Consider the following 19,107-nt stretch of genomic DNA (forward strand, 5'->3'; position numbering starts at 1 on the left):
AAATGCACTAAACAAACAATCTGTGGTCAACAAATGATCAAATACTTTTTGTAAACCTCTGGATGAATTGGGATTGAGTAAGCTATCGGTATTATAAGTTGCGAGGGACCGGTCTTCGTTCTAAAATTGTCTCCAAAAGAAAATTTCAAATTTTAAATATAAAGTTCTACATATTGCAATTTCAAATTTTGAAATTTTGAAGTTTTAATATTTTGAAATTTTGAACAGTGAAACTCCATATTTAAAATTGTACTTTTCAAAACTTTATATTTAAAGTTCATATTAATTATGTCCTTACAATTATCTCTATTTTAGAAAGAATTGTTAACTTTTATAATTATAATTTTAGCCCTTATATTTTTTTATCTTATGTAAAAAAAAAAATATATATATATATATATTAATTAAAGAAAGAAAAATAATTTGCAAAAAATATTATAATAAAAAATTTAATACATAATCTAAAATTAAAAATACTGAAAATAAAATTATATGAAACACAAATATTACACCAATTAACGAAAAAACAAGATTTCAACAATTTGAACTTGTGATCTACAAATAAAAATAAAGAGGCTAATTTTTCATTTTGAAATGCATATAATATTCTATTAAGCTGTGATATTTTATTAATTAATAGTGCTTATAATATTTTGTTGTATATTATATTGTTTCATAAAATATATATTTTTATTAATTTTATGAATAAAAAGGACTATATTGTAAAATATAAATGTTGTGCAATTAAATGTGAAGTTGTTTTTTGGAGGTAAACAACTTCAAATTTGAAGTTTTGTCAACTTTAAAATGAAGTTGTTTTCGGAAATGCAAAAAGTGGCACGGGAGCTCCATTAATAACTTTTTTTTTGAACACTGAGCTCCATTAATAACTATATCGTGCAAATAAGTTAGTAGCCAAAGCAATACAAGTCTAGTATAATTTTCAAGACATAAAAGGCCAGCGATAACGCACATAAAAGGTGAGCGCACAACCCATAGGTTTATGTTAGATTGAACCATATCCTAAGATATTTATAGATTTTCCAATATCTAGAAGTTTTTGGAATATGTTGGATAATAAAATTGTGGAAGAAATCTTAACATCATAGAAATTTCTCCATGTGTGCTTGTATGCCGGTCATTTTGTCGGTGTAGATACCTGATACATTAAAACTGAATCTTTTCTACTGTCAAGTTAACAGTGGTAATTGTAGTATTTATGATTCAATCGAGAAGACCGGTCTACACATTATTCTTATGACTTTTCAACTTAGCTAAAACTAAAAGTGGGGTTTGAACTGGGTGGTAACGTTCAAGTAAAGTAAATAATGGCAAAGAGTAAATTCAATATTAAAGGAAGTCAATCTAGGGTTTTGTGGGAACCGAAATTCGCACTGTTGATTTCCATTTAAATAAGGAAAGTTAGGAAAACCATAATTTCCCAGAGGTCCCGGATATCTGCTAAACCACACGCCAAGCAATCAGAACACGTAATAAAGACAAAAAAAATAAGAAATCGAACAGTTAGCACCCATAATTTACGGGGACTTTCAGACATTGATTCCGTCGTGACCGATTTTGACCCCAACAGTTAGCCCTCCAGCTCGTTAGAACCATAAGCTTCTAGCGTGAGGTTCTAGCGAGTGGCTTGGCAAGTTAGGCAAGTTAGGTAAGTTAGGCGGAATTAATGGTTGAAAGGTCTGTGGTAAGTGTTCTTCTCGCTCTTCTAAGAGTGGAACGCGATAAAATTTGGGCTGCACCCTATGAAAGCTGCCTACGTACCCTTGTCAAAAGGGACCAAGCCATTCGTAGTTTGTCTTGGAGTTAAGATTCTTATGACATGTTTTCCAGTGAGACCTTTTATGGTCCTATGTAGAGGTTATCAGGCGTGTTGCTGCCGATGGGATTTTATATGGGTGTAGAGGGAAGACTACGAGTTGTCATCTCGTAATCTATCTCTGTGTGAACTGCTATATCCGTGATCTGTTTCGAGAGTTTTCCGCAGTGTGTAAACTCGCGGGATTTCTGAAGACGCTCGAATATTGGCCAAGAGACAAATTTTGGGATCTCGTATCAGGGTGTTTGATACTATGCCTAGAGATGTTAGAGACCAGTGTGTTGGGTTTAGGGCAAGACCTAGGTCTAATCATGGCTTTAGGGGGGGCGATGACTACTTCAACTTACATTTCCCGTATCGTTTTCGACCTGATTCCATCCCACTTTAAAGTCCGCGATATGTTCTCGGCTTACGTGACTTGTATGGTAGGAATCGAGCATCTCTTCGAGGACAATTTTTAAGTCTCCCGAAAGTGCTGACCAAAATTTCGGATTTTTTTTATATAGCGCTATTACCCTTGTGCCGGGTGTTCGAGAGCTATCTCTACGAGATGGCTTAGTCTGTTTAGGACGTTAAGAGATTGTTGTGATCAGCAACAAACTTATCGATAGATATTACCGTTTTTGAGTCTTCGCGAAGAATACATGCTTGAGAAGATGTTAGTATGACTGTTTGGTCTTCCAAGAAGGTGCCTTTATCGAGGAAGGTAATTTTGTCAAAAAATTGTTCTTCAGACGTCTGCGACGTCTCGCAATGCTGAAGATTGATTTTTCTTTCGTATGACGCGCTTTCATGCTTGAAATGTTCGCGGGCTTGAAGATGTTTCGCGATATTGCAAGGGTTTAGTCATAACCCTGCGTTTGAGAAACATTATGGTTTGTCTATGGATGTTCGCAGCCAAAATTGGTGTTCCTGTTTGGATGCTAATAATTTGATTTGTGATCGAGGAATTAGGACCGAGGGGTCGCGTAAATTTGTCCCTGGGAAGAAGTGTTTTCCTTCGTAGTGCTTTGTGAGGTGTTGGCTTTCCGAGATCTATTTCGAGTACATTTGAGGATGTTTCGTATAGCTCTAGGAGCTCTGTTACGAGTTTTCCTTACATGCCGCATTTTACGGGTAAAACGTAGCGGGCTTTAAAGTTATCGGTGGAACGTATTGAACTTGGTTGATTGTCGATACGTTTAGGTTTTCTGTTAACCGTTTGGTTGTTAGGACTGAGTTTTGTTACGAAGAATTTATCATATGATTTTCGACTGTGGGCTATACGATAATTATTCTCTTAATAGTCACACGACGTTTTTAGACAAATAGTAGATTGTCGTTTAGCCGTTAAGTGATGGAGCAATGGTTTCTCAAATAGTTTGGCTTCGTGTGAAGGATGTGTTCACTCAGATCGCCAAGGACGTTGTAGTTCAAGGATTAGACCATGGTACTTTCGTGTTAAAATTAAGGTCACGTTAGTTTACGATCGTCCTTAAAGGGGATGCCAAATTCTGGTTTGGACCTATACTGAAAGGCGTAATTGACCGAGGGCCAAAGAGCACTTGTCGAGATTGATAGGACAAGTTTGCCAGAGTTATCCGTGTTAAGATGGCTGATAGTCATAGAAAACGATTTTGTGCTTTAGGTTTCGGTTATACGATGAATGTTTCATATAATGTTCCCTATAGTATTATGAAAATTGATTCGTTTTTGTCTGAGGAAGACGTAGCCTAAGAGGTTTGATACAAAACCAGTGCGGAGTCAGTTGCGGGACGATTGCATGCTTGGATGTGACCGAGGGGAACGAAACGCAGAAGCCAGTGAGCCGCATGGCTAAAATATGAGATCTATTAAATTGTAATGCGAAGAGATCTCTCTTTAGATTGGTCATCCAAAGTCAGATTTTACAGCTTTGTGTCTGCTATACAAAATATACTTCTTCGTAAAACCAGTTATGTTTACTTTCAAAAGTTTCTTCGTAAGACTTGGTCTGATTGTACGAAGGATTTTTCGTGTAAGTAATGGGGACCGGTTTTACGAAGATTGTAAATCGGTGATATGTATACACATGTCAAAGTAGCGTTGTTTATGCGGGTTTTACGAGAAACGTTTCTGCTGTGATTTCGATCTTAGGTGAAAGTTGCTTGGAGTTACTCATGGAGTGTTACCGAAGTTTATTTCACTACGATCTAGTCGTAAAACGTTTTTCATTTGTTTTTTGAGAGGATTCTCATGACACATACGTTTCTGGATGAATTGGTCAACCAGCAGTAGATCTAGCCAACGATCGGGAAGAAAGTGTTCCTTTTAATGTGCACAATGCTACATCTATTCGTCACAACTGTTTTTGATGCTTTTCCGTGACTCACTTGGTACAACGGAAACTGAAAGAAATGCTTTGGTGCTTGAAGATTTCTCGTAGAAATTTTTAAACGAAACTGGCTTTATAAAGCCGGAAAGGGTTTCAAGACTTTGGCTAATCGTCAAGTGTTTTGCGGCTATGAGTTAGAGTAGTCCGTCGCCCCCCTCCATCTAGCGCCAAACTGTGGGAACCGAAATTCGAACTGTCGATTTCCGTTTAAATAAGAAAAGTTAGGAAAACCCTAATTTTCCAAAGTTCCCAGATATCTGCTAAACCACACGCCAAGCAATCAGAACACGTAATAAAGACAAGAAAAATAAGAAATAAAAAAAGAGAGCAAGATAGTTCTTATTCCGAATCAGCGTTTGAGCGTTTACAACAAGGTAAGAGTCTGGACTATGAGAGCTGTCGGCGAGATTCCTAGTTCTAAAATCCTAAGACGGCAAAAACCTAATTGAGTCGCAGCTCGAATAACAAAAACGGAAAGTTGCCTAAAATTGCTCTAAGTGCTAAGTTTGCTCTGTTTTGAATCCTTCTTTGCCTCTTACCTAGGACTCCTTATATACTTGCTCCTAGGTCGGTTTGTGTCTTTCCTCTTCTGCCCTTAAGCCGTCATAGCTAAAAAAATGGAGATATTCCAATTTTCCCATCTTCGTTATTATCTTTGGAAACTTCACATTTATCCGCGAAAACTTGGCATTTATCTTTCCTTATGAACCAAGCATAAACCGTCATAAGGCTTATGGTTTTTCGGTTAAGAAATCGTAAGTGGGCTTCGAGTTGCGTTTGAGGTCTCTTTGAGCCTTCTTTGACTCGAAACGTTTATTACAGTTTCTACGATAAAAACAAACTTCCCGCGGTTTTTATCATAAAGTTTGACTGATGACTTCGAGTGATGAGAAACAAAGAATGGTTTATCCATGGCCTACAGAAGATAGCATTAAATAGTAGACGAGAAAGCATGGATTCGTGTCGTATCGACGTTTTGGGAAAGTTCGGTCGCTACGTAGCGACCGAGCTTGGCTGGACCTCGGTCGCTACGTAGCGACCGAGGTTGGCTTGAGCTCGGTCGCTACGTAGCGACCGAGCTTGGCTTGAGCTCGGTCGCTACGTAGCGACCGAGCCGTGTGCGTGGTCCGATGGCCATACTTGAGCTTGTCCGTGGCCGATTTGGATATGTGTCTGTTGCCTTCGGACAATCGGTATTTAGTGGTTCGATTGAGATTACAACAAGATTTTACCGCAAAGTTCTTTGTAAAGATCTCTTTACGAAGATTTCTTTTCGTAAAAACGTTCATGTTGATTTTTACGGGGACTTTCAGACAATGATTCTGTCGTGACTGATTTTGACCCCAACAGGTTTCTCATCGGGTGTTGATGCTAAACCAAACATTTATTCAAGCGCAATGTAACACAATCTAGAACACAGATCATTCAAGTAGAACAGCCCACTGTCGTGGTGCTGCCTCCTTTGCGGTTCAATCTTGAAGCCTAAACTTTCGTTTGGATCAAGGATCAATTACAAGCAATAGAGGTCAAGTTTAGGTTCACCGAGCACTCTAGTATATACTTTCGCTGACTAGAGATGTGCGGCTCATTCACTCAATGAGTCAGCGAATGATAGGTGATTAGGTGATTAGGGCAAATCTTTGAAAGATATGGAAACTTCTATAAAGGTCGGGAACAATCGCCTGGTTGCTCCTGGTAGGATCAACCGTCAGACTGCTCCGCTTGCTTGTTCCGCAGGAGAGAGACTCCAATTCTTGCTCCTTTCTTCACGCTTCTTCCTTCAGCTCTTCAGTCTACTCAAGACCTGAAATGACTCTAAAAGGACTGGACTAACTCGATAAAACATTGAAAACAAGTTAAAAACATATACACAATGGTGTCAAAAACACCATATATCAATTTCCCCAGACTTAGATCCTTGTTTGTCCTCGAACAAGGCAAGTATCAAGAACACGGAAAAAAGTTTGAAAGTGTGGGAACTCTCCTATTTCTCAATAGCCATACCTTAACCACAAATCTCTGAACATATACAAGCAGGAAACTAGGACCACACACTCTTACCAGAACCTCTACTGATCGCTGTTCAAAGATCGGCTCCATATTCTACATCTCAAACCTAAAAAATCACACTATCGAGACAAAACTCCCTGTATTCATTTAAAAGTGGTGTGATCATCTTATCACAGGCATCATTCAGGGTAGACGGGCTAGGTGTGAACAGACTAATTTAATAGTGGAGTTAAAGAGTGTTCAGGGGCTACCAATTTTTGTAGTGGATGAAGGATGTCGCGCAAAATAGCAAGAGAGGACAGCTCCATTGATATTCACAACCCCTTACTCGTTTTGGTGATTCTGGAGCTATCGCTTCGACTGTTCCCCTGCTCCCTATCGTGGGTACCAACTCTCTTTGTTCTATCGTCCAGTGGTTCTCTTTCCTTGGTTCTTCTACCGTAATCCTCAAAATATCAAAGGAGAGTTTATATTCAGAATCTCAGTCTGAAAAGAGACGACATGTCAAACAAGTAGAAGTAGTTGCGATCAATCACATCAGAGAGCAACTAGCCAAGCAGAAACTTATTTTTCGTCTAGCTCCAACCGAATTGGCTCAAGAGGATCGACGTCCAACCAGTTGTTGACGTCTGCTCGGTTTAGTCCTCCTTCTCCATCAGTGATCTCATATAAAAGAATATATATATACACATGTGTTTTTTTACTATTACAAACGATGAGATTAAAGATGATGGTGTGACGGAGAAGGAGATGATGCATGGAATGATTGGTGCCAATGGTAACTCTGCTCGTTCTCCCTTGTTCTCCACTGAATGTTCTGAAGCAGTTGTTCCGACTTCTAAACTGACTGTTCTCCTTGTTTTGTTTGAAGCTTTGCAACGATAATGAGTAAGAGGTTGCGTCGATCCTTTCCTCTCCAACCTTTTTGCACATATCTGCACATATGAAACTGAAAAACAGAGTGCATGAAGGTGGATAAAGGCTTAGCTGCAAGGTAAAAACTAGGTAAAGATGAGCTAGCCACTCAGGATCAGCAAGATAGGTGAGAAGAATAAGAAGTCATGAGTGTAGGTCTCGTTTTCCTGATCTAATGCCCATAACAAGAGGAAATTGCAGTCAATATTAGTTTCAAGTTAGGTGGAGTTAAGTCTACCCAGTGTAACCTGATCAGCTGAAAACTTCTGGAGAGTCAAGTGAGATAAGTCAGGATTGTTTCAGGTCCAAGTGTGGGTCTTTCGTCACTGCTAAAGTCACTGAACAAAAAATTCCATTATGTGAAAATAACTTGGGGAAATTTTATTTTTACACTTTGTTTGATACCATAATTCAACTTTACCATCAATCTAGAGACATTTTCATAAATACCTAAATCATTAATGGCCAAATGACTAAACTAACCTTTTTAATCTATCTCTGATTTTCCCAATTTTAAAATCTCGTTGTCGTCTTCATCGTCAAGCTTCGGTGCAATCTTCATCGAGCCTCGCCGTCGCCGTATTCAATCATATATATAGGTAGCTGCACATCTCAGAAATGAGCACTTCCCTCTGGTGTTCAATCGGCGACGTTTCTGTTCCTTCCTCCTGAACAGTGTTCTCTCTCCTCTTATCTCTCAGCGCCGGTGAATCCTCCCTCCAGCTCCCGCCGATGCCGGGTCTTCAGGAAATCCCGATGGTGTCCTTCCTGCTTTCTTCCTCTGCACAGACGACTCAGACAACTGAGCTCAACCATGGCGTTCACCTAAGTTTGAAGAATCCCTCAGTTGCACGTGGTATTGCTCTTGGGTTGATGTCTCCAGACCCTCCCGAACCACCAGATCCACCGGATTTGGGATCTGTCATGGTGGAATCAAATCTTGTGACAGTCTCCTTTAAGTATGATCTTTCATCTTCTATGTATGGCCTTGATTTGCTTTAGGTTACGATGGGGATGGACTTGAGGGTTGTTACAGAAGAGGAGTAGTGGGAAGAACGAGGGAGAGATTCTAGCCTCGACGGTGAACGTGATCTAGGCCTTATGGTTACGGATTTTCTCGAGACGGGAGGTGGTGGAAGCGGTGGTGGTGGTGGTGATTCGTGGTGTAGCAGCGATAACGATTCTGAATTTCCGGATCCTTCTTACCTTTCTCTAGCCTCGACGGTGAATGTGACCTAGGCCTTATGGTTACGGATTTTATCGAGACAGGAGGTGGTGGAAGCGGTGGTGGTGGTGGTGATTCGTGGTGTAGCAGCGATAACGATTCTGAATTTCCGGATCCTTCTTACCTTTCCGATAAGATTCAGGTACCTTAGGGCGATTTGGTTGATTTTATTGGTGTTAGTATACGAATTGGGATCGTTTGTTGATGAGGTTCCTTATGATCATGTTGGAAGGGTAGAGGATAGTGATGGAAATGGGAGACTGGATAATATTTTGTAGTGCTTGGACATATGGTTTAGTATGATGCCTTTAGCTTGCTATAGATTGTTGGTTCTTGATTATTGAAGGAAACATCCAAGTATATGCCTTATGCTGCTGCTTATAATGTTCTCCTTGCCATTTCGGAATAAAAGTACAGCAAAGAACATCATTGATTTTGTTTGAATGGTATCTGTACATAGTTGCTAATCACATTCCAATGGATAGCACTTGCCTAGAGAATTGTTGCCAGTGTGTTCTCTTCTGCGGCTTTTAATGTTCTTGCAACTCCACACCCCTTTGTGGCTGAGGATTTCCTCACAATTTCAAGGCTCATCAAAATGGTGTATGATCACCTTTGTAGCCAAGTTTCTTGCTGCTCTTTATGCCTTTATTACTGCAGCATGTTCGGGTAGCAGTTCACCGAGTGTCTCCTCTGATTCCCGTGGCTTCATCTCACTAATTAGTACTTATGATGTTTCAATTTTAAGTTGCTTAAGTGTTTCTTTTGCATTTATTTGTGTTTATGTTATCTGCTTAGCCTTTGATGCAGCAGTTTCCTTCGTCATTTTGGCAGTGTTATTATGTTTGCTAAACAATGTCTCCATTGATGGAGCTTGAGTTTTAAATTTGGTTTGATCAAAAAAAGAACCAGTATATCTGGAAAGCTTTCTAAATTTCTTATTAAAGTATAATTCATTTATAAGAGTTTATAAAAACAGTCTATAAGGATATATATGTATAAAAAACTTGAACTTAGTTTTCTACAAGGCTTTATAAGGATTATATAAATAATTTATGAAGATTTATAAATCTTTATAAATAATTATAAAATATTTATAAGGGTTTATAAATCATTTCTAAGAATATATATATATATATATATATAAACTATTTATAAAGGTTTATAAATCAGTTATAAGAATATATAAAAATATTTATAAATATTTGTAGAAAACTTTTGTCTAAATTATTAACTAGTTTTTAAGGGGTTATAATTCATTTATGAGAATATATTAAAACTTTTTATAAGGGTCTATAAATCATTTATAAGAATATTTAAAATTGTTGAAAGAAAAAAAAAATATTTAAAATTATTTATAAGCGTTTATAAAATCAGTTACAAGGATTTGAAGAATTTCAAAAGGTAATTCATATATGAAGGCTCTTAAAACATTTTATATAGGCTTATAAATCATTTATAAAATCAGTATGATGCCTTTAACTTGCTATAGATTGTTGGTTCTTGATTATTGAAGGAAACATCCAAGTATATGCCTTACGCTGCTGCTTATAATGTTCTCTTTGCCATTTCAGAATAAAAGTACAGCAAAGACTATCATTGATTTTGTTTGAATGATATATGTACATAGTTTCTAATCACATTCCAATGGATAGCGCCTAGAGAATTGTTGCCAGTGTGCTCTCTTCTGTGTGCTCTCTTCTGCTGCTTATAATGTTCTTGCAACTCCAAACCATAACCCTAAATTTGACCCAACACCCCTCATTTGATTCTTCTTCCCTTCATTGTTCTTGACATTGTTCATTTATAAGAGCTTATAAAACCTTGTATCAACCATCTATAAAATTTATCAAACACATACAAATATTTATATAACTATAAACTATTTATGAAGTTTATAAAACTATTTAAAAGGGTTTATAAAACTATTTACAAGAACTTATAAGCTATTTATAAGAGTTTATACATTTATTTATAAGTGTTTATAAATTAATTTACAAGGTTTAAATCTATTTATAAGAGTTTATAAATCTAGTTATAAGGGTCTATTCAAAAGATTATAAGAATTTAATATCTTCATAACACTATTTATAAGGCCTTATAAAAAGATATAATTGAGCATTGAGATGATTGAGCGTTGAGAGATACTTGGGGTTTCTGAACTTGATCTGTGTGCGTCCATCGTCGTTGTGTCCAGAGAAATAGTAGCTTTGCGTATCAGAGTCTTGGAGCTGCTTGAGGATGCGGACATAAAAAGCATTAAGCCATTTGAAATCCTCAAACTTCTGAACATCAACAGTGACTCCTCTGAGGTTGTCCATGTTCATAGCAAACCATGACTTCATTCCATTAGTGACAAGATGAAAGACGACTTTCTTAGGGGCCTTGGAGTTGAGAGCAGTGTATTTAACCACAACCGAAGTAGCAACAATGTTATCAGAAAACACACAGACATGGTAAAGACTGTTATCAGTGAGCTTAGAAGCCACAGCATAGATTCTCTCCGCGAGCTTACCCTGTAACTCAGAGTTCTGAAATCACTCAGTAGTGAGACGAACACCAAGGCAGTAAAGACTCTTGGGCACTTCCTCAGCAGCAATCTGAGCATACATAGCACTCTTCTCAGTAACAGAACTCATCTGCCCTTCCTAAGATTGAATAGTAGCCTTAAGCCTCATGATCATAGTGGCGCTGCCGTAATGATCATACTTGGTCCAATTTCTATTGACATCTTCTTTGTTATGTAGAAGAGACAAAACAACTAGAGGTGAACATCAAAACCAATCCGCAATTTTGTAAAAAATACACAGAAATAAGAGTAAATGTATACATTTACCTTTCTGAGAGCTCCTCATATTCTTTGGCATCACAATGAGAACCTGTACCAAGATCAGACACAAATCTAATTTAAGTTTCGATAGAAAGATGAAAGTAGAACCAACAAAAAAAACAAAAAGAGGTACCTTTGCAGTTTTTTTCATCACTCTCATGCTCTGACTCTGAAACAGAACTTGACTTAAGCATCCAAAACTCTGAATCATTGGAGTCAGTTTATTCCTTAAGGCGTCTGTGTTTGTTGGTTACTTGTATTTTCTCGGTCTTTCCGCTTGTTCCAGCTCCTCTTTCCACTTGCTCTATCAGATACATCAACACCAAAACATTAAAAGATAGGAATAACAAGCACGAGACAAAATTGGAATCAGTACAAGATGTCAATGAATCTGATATCATGTTCATTAACCTAATCTGTGTAGAAATCTCTTCCCATTTACGTATTTCCAGATATGTTCCTCGTTCTTGTTCATAGTATCCCCAATAAGCTTGCACATGAGCTTCGAACTAAGAACATAGCCAAAAAACAAGAAGAAAGGTAAATACTTTAGCCATAGATAACTTAAGCTAACACAATCAACTACAAAGGTTTCAATTTTTGGCTAACCGAGAAATTAGGCACTGCCAGAACATGGTGAGAGGAGATTTCCGATGAAATAGAGCGTGATCGATGACTCCCAGACGACACCGTTTGTTACGAGCGTATGCTTCTTCGTCTCCGGCTACAACTTCGTGACCAGTCTCCACGCAACTGAGCCGTCCGTTTCTTATGTCCACGAAAGTAGGTGAGCCAAGCAGATTGGGGTTTAGGGTTGATGTCTTAGGGTTTAGAGTTCATGGTTTAGGGTTTAGAGTTTAGAGTTGATGTTTCGGGTTTTAGGGTTTAGAGTTGATGTTTCAGGGTTTTGGGTTCGAATTTCAAAAAAAAATAGGGTTTAGGATTGATAGTTTAGGGTTTAGAGTTCGTATTTCAAAAAAAAAATAGGGTTTAGGATTGATGGTTTAAGGTTTAGAGTTGAGTTTTAGGGTTTAGGGTTTGAATTTCGAAATAGTATAATTCGAAAAAAAATTTTATAATTATTTTTTTTATTTTTCAGATTTTTATTTATTTAAATATTTATTTATTATATATATAAATAACAACGGCGTAAGAGTCTTTTGCCACTTAACGAAGAAGGTGTTTTTGAAAATGTCCCTTTAGTGGAGGTAAAAATGAAAAGTGGTAGCATGAAAGTGGTAAACATGTAATTTTCCCATCTTAATTAGCAACTTTGAAGAACCAAGATTTATATAATAAGATGGTTTTAACTTTTGCAATACTACAATCTTTATTGATTGTAAAATAAAGAATACGAATATTGGTCTCTTAAATGTATCATCGTTGTTGAAGAGTTAACATATTATAACTCATTTTAATTATTTTTAAGATTGCGTATATACAAAAGGAAATTAAGTTTTGCAGCTGATACAAATCACCAAAACAAGATAGGCAACATCAATTCTAAAATGACGAAAGAGAATTACGTTTTCTGCTCTTGGTTTGTTTCCTATTAACTCTCCATAAGTGATTTTGTTTTCTACCTCAATAAAATTATGATTTCGTTCTCGTTTATATTTCATTGATATGAGTTTTGTTTATTTTTTAACTTCTTCTGTGAATTCGATGAATTAAATAAGTGTCAATTAAAAAAAATGGACATATGTACAAATTAGTTGGCAAACTTTATTTACAAGTTAATGTTCAAATCTAATATATCAAGCTGTTACAGAATATAAATGCAGACTCGAAATATAAAATTTTGTCTAGTATATATTCACCAATTCGGTTTAAAAATAATCTAATTCTAGAACAACAAAACAATTTATTTATTTAATAACCTATTATTTTGAGATTTAGTTACTTAAGAGTATAACGATAAAACAATATATAATATTTTACCATTTTAGTATGGGAAAATTACATGTTTACCACTTTCACGCTACGGTTTTTCATTTTTACCATCACTAAAAAGACATTTTCAAAAATACCTTCTTCATTAAGTGGCAAAATACTTTTATGTCCTTGTTCTTTATATATATAATAAATAAATATTTAAATAAATAAAAAAATAATTTTTTAATTTTTTAATTTTTTTTCAAATTATATTATTTTGAAATTCAAACCCTAAACCCTAAAACTCAACTCTAAACCCTAAACCATCAATCATAAACCCTATTTTTTTTTCTGAAATACGAACCCTAAACCCTAAACCATCAATCTTAAACCCTAAAATCTAAACCCTGAAACATCAACTCTAAACCCTAAACCCCGAAACATCAACTCTAAACCCTATATTTTTCTGAAATTCGAACCCTAAACCCTAAAACCCTAAAAAATTAACCTTAAACCCTAAAACATCAACTCTAAACCCTAAACTCTAAACCCTAAATCCTAAACCCTAAACCCTAAAACCCTAGAGTTGATGTTTTAGGGTTTAGATTTGAAGGTTTAGGGTTTACGTTTAGGGTTTAGAGTTGATGTTTTAGGTTTTTGATTTGAAGGTTTAGGGTTTTAGGGTTTAGGGTTCGAATTTCAGAAAAATATAGGGTTTAGAGTTGATGTTTCGGGGTTTAGGGTTTAGAGTTGATGTTTCAGGGTTTAGGATTTAGAGTTGATGTTTCATGATTTAGGGTTTAGAGTTGATGAATTAGGGTTTAGAGTTGATGTTTTAAGTTTAGATTAGTTAACCTTATGTTTTTTTTGTCATAGTTAATCAAAATGTTATAAATGTCTTTTACCTTTCATTAAAGATGAGGATAAAATTAGTTAGTGTAAACATGAAAAGGGTACTTTGAAAATGGTATTTTTGGAAATTTCTCTTCTAGTATATGTAAACTATTTATAAACTAAGAACTGTTTGATTTATTAAATGATAAACCTTAAAACTTTTAATAAATAGTTTAAATCGATCATTCTTACAATTATAATAGCTAGATAGAGTATTAGGGAGAAATCAATTTTAGACGAATGATCAAATCTTGTCATGATATTTCAGTAAAATATTTTTAGAAATAAAAATCAAGGCTAAATTACTTAATCTTAATGAAATAATATATAGTGCTTCAATATTAAAATTCACTTCGGATTGAAGAAGTGTATTTCTTGGATTATGAGGATCAAATAACATATTAGAAACCACCTATTTAAAAAATAATTTGTATACATAAAAATATATACATTAGAGTAAGCACGTAAATCATATTAGAAACCACCAAAAGGTATTGGTTTTGATTTACAGTCATGTTTTTGGTAAGTAAATCAAAACAATCGTTTTATTTATTTTATTTGTATATAATTAAACTTTAGTGATACTCACATAGATATATGTATATAGTATGTTTAATATAAATATTTATTATTTATACTTTCCACCCATATGATTTTATTAACATTTATTTTTTTACTGTGACAAAAATCGAAACCGTTAATCCATAAACTTTTAATGTGAGATTTTTGGATAACAATTTAAAAATGAAAATATTAAGATCTCAATAATTTTTCAATTCAAATTTTGAAATTAATATATTTATATATATATCTATATATATCATATAGTATGTAATTTAATTTAAATGATATATATATATATATATATATATATATATATATATATAATATGAATATCTATTAATGAGACCTCATATTCATACGATTTATGATCATTTGTATCTTTGTTTGAACAAAAAAGTTAAACCGTTGATCACAAATTTTTTAATGTGAGACTTTTATCATTTTAGTAATTCGTAGTCGTTTAAAAAAAAATTCAAAATATAACATATAAAAAAAATCTACATTTTTTTTAATTATATGATTAATGAGATTTTTAATTTCTTTTAATAATATAAAATTAAACAAAAAAAAAGAGACGATACAAAAATTGTTAAATATGTATTATTCATTATCATTAATTGTCATATATATGCTAATCATATTAGATTCAGTAGCTTTTATTATAAGGAAAGAATTGAGAATATTCTTTTATACACTACTAATCAATTTGATAGTTAGTTTAATAAAAAAATATAATATATATTTATATGGACCAATTTATTTATTTTTAAATTCTAAAAACCATTCTATTGATGATATGTGGCTACGAAAACATGTTGTAATGCTCCATAATTAATATATAAGGGATTGCTTCTTGCAACACATGTAAATCCTTAACTTGTGTTTCAGCTGAGAATGTGCCCTCAATTTCTGCTACACAAATGTTTTTTTTTGGATTTCGTGCTTTATTTTTATAAAATATGTCATTTCGATTTTTCTAAATATACTACATTATCCAAAGAGAATAACTTAAATTGGTGGACTCTTTCATTGATCCAGATTCGCGAACTTGGAACTCGCTTGTAATTCGGGCAATTCAGGTTTTAGTGGATCTCCAGGATATGAAAATCATAGAAAGCAATCCACTGAGTATGATTCAGATGGTGGACAGGGAAGGATGGAATTTCACAAAAAAGAGAAATACACGGCACAATCAAGATACCAGGTAGAACAGGTTCACCCAAACAAGAAAAACTACTAGTAGTGTTTGGACCCACAGTTGATATATTAAAAGCGTTTTGCTGGAAAGTGCAGTGCCAACCTAAAATAAAACATTTTTATGGGAATTGGTGTCGGGATGTATAACAGTTAAGAAAAATCTTCAAACGAGAGGGATGCAAGGGGATATAAGTTGTGCCAGATGCGGAGCTTCAGAGGAAACGATAAACCATATATTTTTTGAATATCCTCCAGCACTCTAGGTTTGGGCGTTCTTAAGGATACCATCAAATCCTGTCAATTTTCCAACTAATTTTCTTTTCACAAATATGGATCATCTCTTTTGGAAAGTTCTCCCGAAGATGGACGATCGCCAGTTTGTATGGATACTATAGTACATTTGGAAAGAAATGAATAATAAAGTTTTCAATAATCTGGATATAAATCCCAGAGAAACGCTTAAATTTGCATAAACAGATTAAACACTTTGGGCTGAGGCATAAGTGTTGAATATACAAAGGACAACACACCATGTAAAGGTTACGAATCTACCGTCAATTCCAGGGCGTTGGTGTTTTACAAATGGTTCTTGGAAAGAAAATGATTTATTTTCAGGACAAGGTTGGTATAGTACTCTAGAAGGTTTTGATGATTTGTTTGGGGAATGAAATGTCAGGGTGAGTCTCTCTCCTCTTCATGCGGAGGTAGAAGCGGTACTTTGGGCAATGTAGTGCATGAGGAACTTACGACCATTTCAGGTTACGTTTGCAACGGATTACTCTCAATTGGTGAAGATGGTTTAGGAACGAGAAGAATTGACAGCTTTTGCAAATTATTTGGAGGATAGAAAGACCATGAAAGCAAGCTTCCTCAACTCATAGATCATTCATGTATCACGAACGCATAGTTCTAAGGCAGATTGTGTAGCACGAAATGTAAAGATGCAACCGTCTTTCGTATTCACAAGGATGCGGAGCTCCCGGTGTAGTTAATATAATTAGTATGAATCAGTTTAAGTTGAATGAAAAAAAAAAACTTAAATTGGTGTTCTATTGAAGTCTCTGGAATTAAATGTTTATATTAATATATAAACTGAAGAATCAGAGAAAATCCATGGGTGTAATCGGATTAAGATACAAGGTGTTCAAAAAAAAAAAGATGATTAGTTCTTCCCAAATTGCCACAGTTCTTAAATCATAAAAAGAGGTCGAAGTCTTGTTGGTAGTTTCTGGAAAGGAGGATGTTACGAGTTTCAAAGATCAAACTCTGTTTCCCTCTCTTGACCCGAAGATTTGCCTCATTCAAAGCTAGGAAGAAATCGGTGATCGAAAAGGCGGCAGTCGATGGGGAGCTAAGAGTTTTCATCGTAGCTGGCGAAGTCTCCGGCGATAACATCGGCTCTCGTCTTATGTGCTCCCTCAAAAAGCTCTCTCCTTTACCCCTCCGTTTCCATGGAGTTGGAGGGTAAGCAAGCAAGCAAGCGTGTCTGGGTTTGAAGGAAAATTGAAATCTCTCGTATATTAAATTAACTCGATTGGTATTTATACTGTAAGATCAATGATGTGCAAGCAAGGATTGACTTCCTTGTTTCCCATGGAGGATTTGGCTGTAATGGGTTTGTGGGAGCTTTTGCCCCATCTTTATAAGTTCCGCGTGAGTCTTTTTTTTTTTTTTTTTTTTTTTTTTTTTTCCTTTTGAGTTTAATGTCTTTTTTGATATAAGCAACTTTAGTTTACTTCTTGAGATTGCAGGTAAAGTTGAAGGAGACGATTGATGCTGCAGCTATATTTAAGCCACACGTTGTTGTGACTGTTGATTCAAAGGGCTTCTCTTTCCGTCTACTTAAACTGTTAAGAGGTACACAAACAGAAGCTTGTTTCTTTAGGCTTGTAAGAGAGAATCAATGAGGTTTATTTGAACATGGTCTATTTAACAATGGCAAGCTTAATCTGACCCTAGTCTCTAGGATAATGCCCTTAGAAATGGCTTTTAATAGCTAAGATATCATGTAGGACAATGGAGGAATGGTTTTTTTTTTTTGGCTTTGCAGCTAGATATAATCAGCAACACTTGGAGAATTCTCCCGTGCATTTTCATTATGTGGCACCGTCGTTCTGGGCCTGGAAAGGAGGAGAATCAAGGCTTGGAGGTCTGTCTGAGTTCGTTGATCATCTTTTCTGCATTCTTCCCAACGAGGAAAGGGTTTGTAGGGAGCATGGGGTGGAAGCAACCTTTGTTGGACATCCCCTTCTTGAGGATTCTTCTGTACGCATCTCTCTCTACTTTTTCTTCAGTTTCCATGATACTTCTCTTGGATTCCTTAGTGTTCTTTGTTGATACAGGTGAGAACCTGCAAACCTCAGGAATCGAAGCTTGAGGGCTTGAGCAAATACTCGCTGCCATCTGGTAATGTGAATGATTACATTGGTTTTATCTATTTTTGTTGATTTTCTGATTGTTCTCCTGCTGCATTCATGAAAGAAGACTCCACGGTTATTTCGGTTCTACCTGGGAGTAGATTACAAGAAGTTGAAAGAATGCTACCAATATTTTCCAAAGCAATGAAGCTACTCCAAGACCCGTTTCCTAACCTATTAACGCTCATCCACGTTGCATCCAACAGTCAAGTTGATCACTACATTGGTAAATCTCTCCATCGGTGGCCAGTTCCAGCAATACTAGTCCCTAGCGGATCCACTCAACTTAAATATGATGCCTTTGGTGTAAGTCTCTCTCTCTCGGGGTAGCTTGGTGTCTCTTCTGTCTTGCTCGTCTCATTGGTGGTGTTCCATAATAACAGGTGAGTCGAGCTGCGTTATGCACTTCAGGAACAGTTGCTGTTGAGTTGCAGCTTGCTCGTCTACCTTCCCTTGTAGCTTACCGAGCACATTTTTTAACAGAGCTGTTCATTCGTTACAAAGCCAAGATTCCTTGCATTTCTCTCCCAAACATTTTGCTTGACTCCCCAATCATTCCTGAAGCTTTGTTTCGAGCTTGCAACCCTTCTAATCTCGCCTTGATACTCGAGTAATACTTCTTTTTCTTTATTTCTGCCCAATTTGACTGTATATTTGAGAAATGAGCATCATCATGATGATCTGAGATTGTAGGAGACTGCTATTGGATGAAGAGATGAGAGAAAAACAAGTTGTTGCTGCTGAAAAGTTGGCACGGCTCTTGCATCCATTAGAAAGCGGAATGAGCAGCAAATTGGTTCATTACAGTGATTTAGATTCTCATCGATATACACCAAGCAATCTAGCGGCTTCGACTATTCTCAGTTATGCCAAGCGATAGATGAATGTTTCTTGCTTGCAAGTATGCCATCCTTCACTGTTGTTATATAACGGATTTTGTTTCTATAACCTCCACTCCAATCTGCATTCTTTTTTTCAATTATCAAAGAG

The 19,107-nt window shown here is 35.8% G+C and overlaps 1 protein-coding gene and 1 pseudogene across 1 annotated transcript; one reads left to right on the forward strand and one right to left on the reverse strand.

Moving 5' to 3' along the window:
- Positions 1-11,020: 11,020 nt before the first annotated feature.
- On the reverse strand, positions 11,021-13,209 carry LOC106302560 (annotated as a pseudogene).
- Positions 13,210-16,816: 3,607 nt separating this feature from the next.
- On the forward strand, positions 16,817-19,099 carry LOC106306547 (probable lipid-A-disaccharide synthase, mitochondrial). The gene is made up of 8 exons (XM_013743203.1): positions 16,817-17,164; positions 17,254-17,353; positions 17,452-17,557; positions 17,751-17,965; positions 18,043-18,106; positions 18,185-18,423; positions 18,501-18,727; positions 18,811-19,099. The coding sequence occupies exons 1-8, from the start codon at positions 16,941-16,943 to the stop codon at positions 18,995-18,997; spliced, it is 1,362 nt and encodes a 453-aa protein (XP_013598657.1). The 5' UTR covers positions 16,817-16,940; the 3' UTR covers positions 18,998-19,099.
- The last annotated feature ends 8 nt before the right edge of the window (positions 19,100-19,107 follow it).

This window comes from Brassica oleracea, chromosome C7, assembly GCF_000695525.1.
Source record: "Brassica oleracea var. oleracea cultivar TO1000 chromosome C7, BOL, whole genome shotgun sequence".
Lineage (NCBI taxonomy): Eukaryota > Viridiplantae > Streptophyta > Magnoliopsida > Brassicales > Brassicaceae > Brassica > Brassica oleracea.

Excerpts from the sequence above, each read along its gene's own strand:
- LOC106306547 (XM_013743203.1), top strand. The coding sequence starts at position 16,941 with ATGTTACGAGTTTCAAAGATCAAACTCTGTTTCCCTCTCTTGACCCGA. Across the intron at positions 17,354-17,451 it reads CCCATCTTTATAAGTTCCGC|GTAAAGTTGAAGGAGACGAT; the intron begins GTGAGTCTTTTT and ends TTGAGATTGCAG. Across the intron at positions 17,966-18,042 it reads CCCTTCTTGAGGATTCTTCT|GTGAGAACCTGCAAACCTCA; the intron begins GTACGCATCTCT and ends TTGTTGATACAG.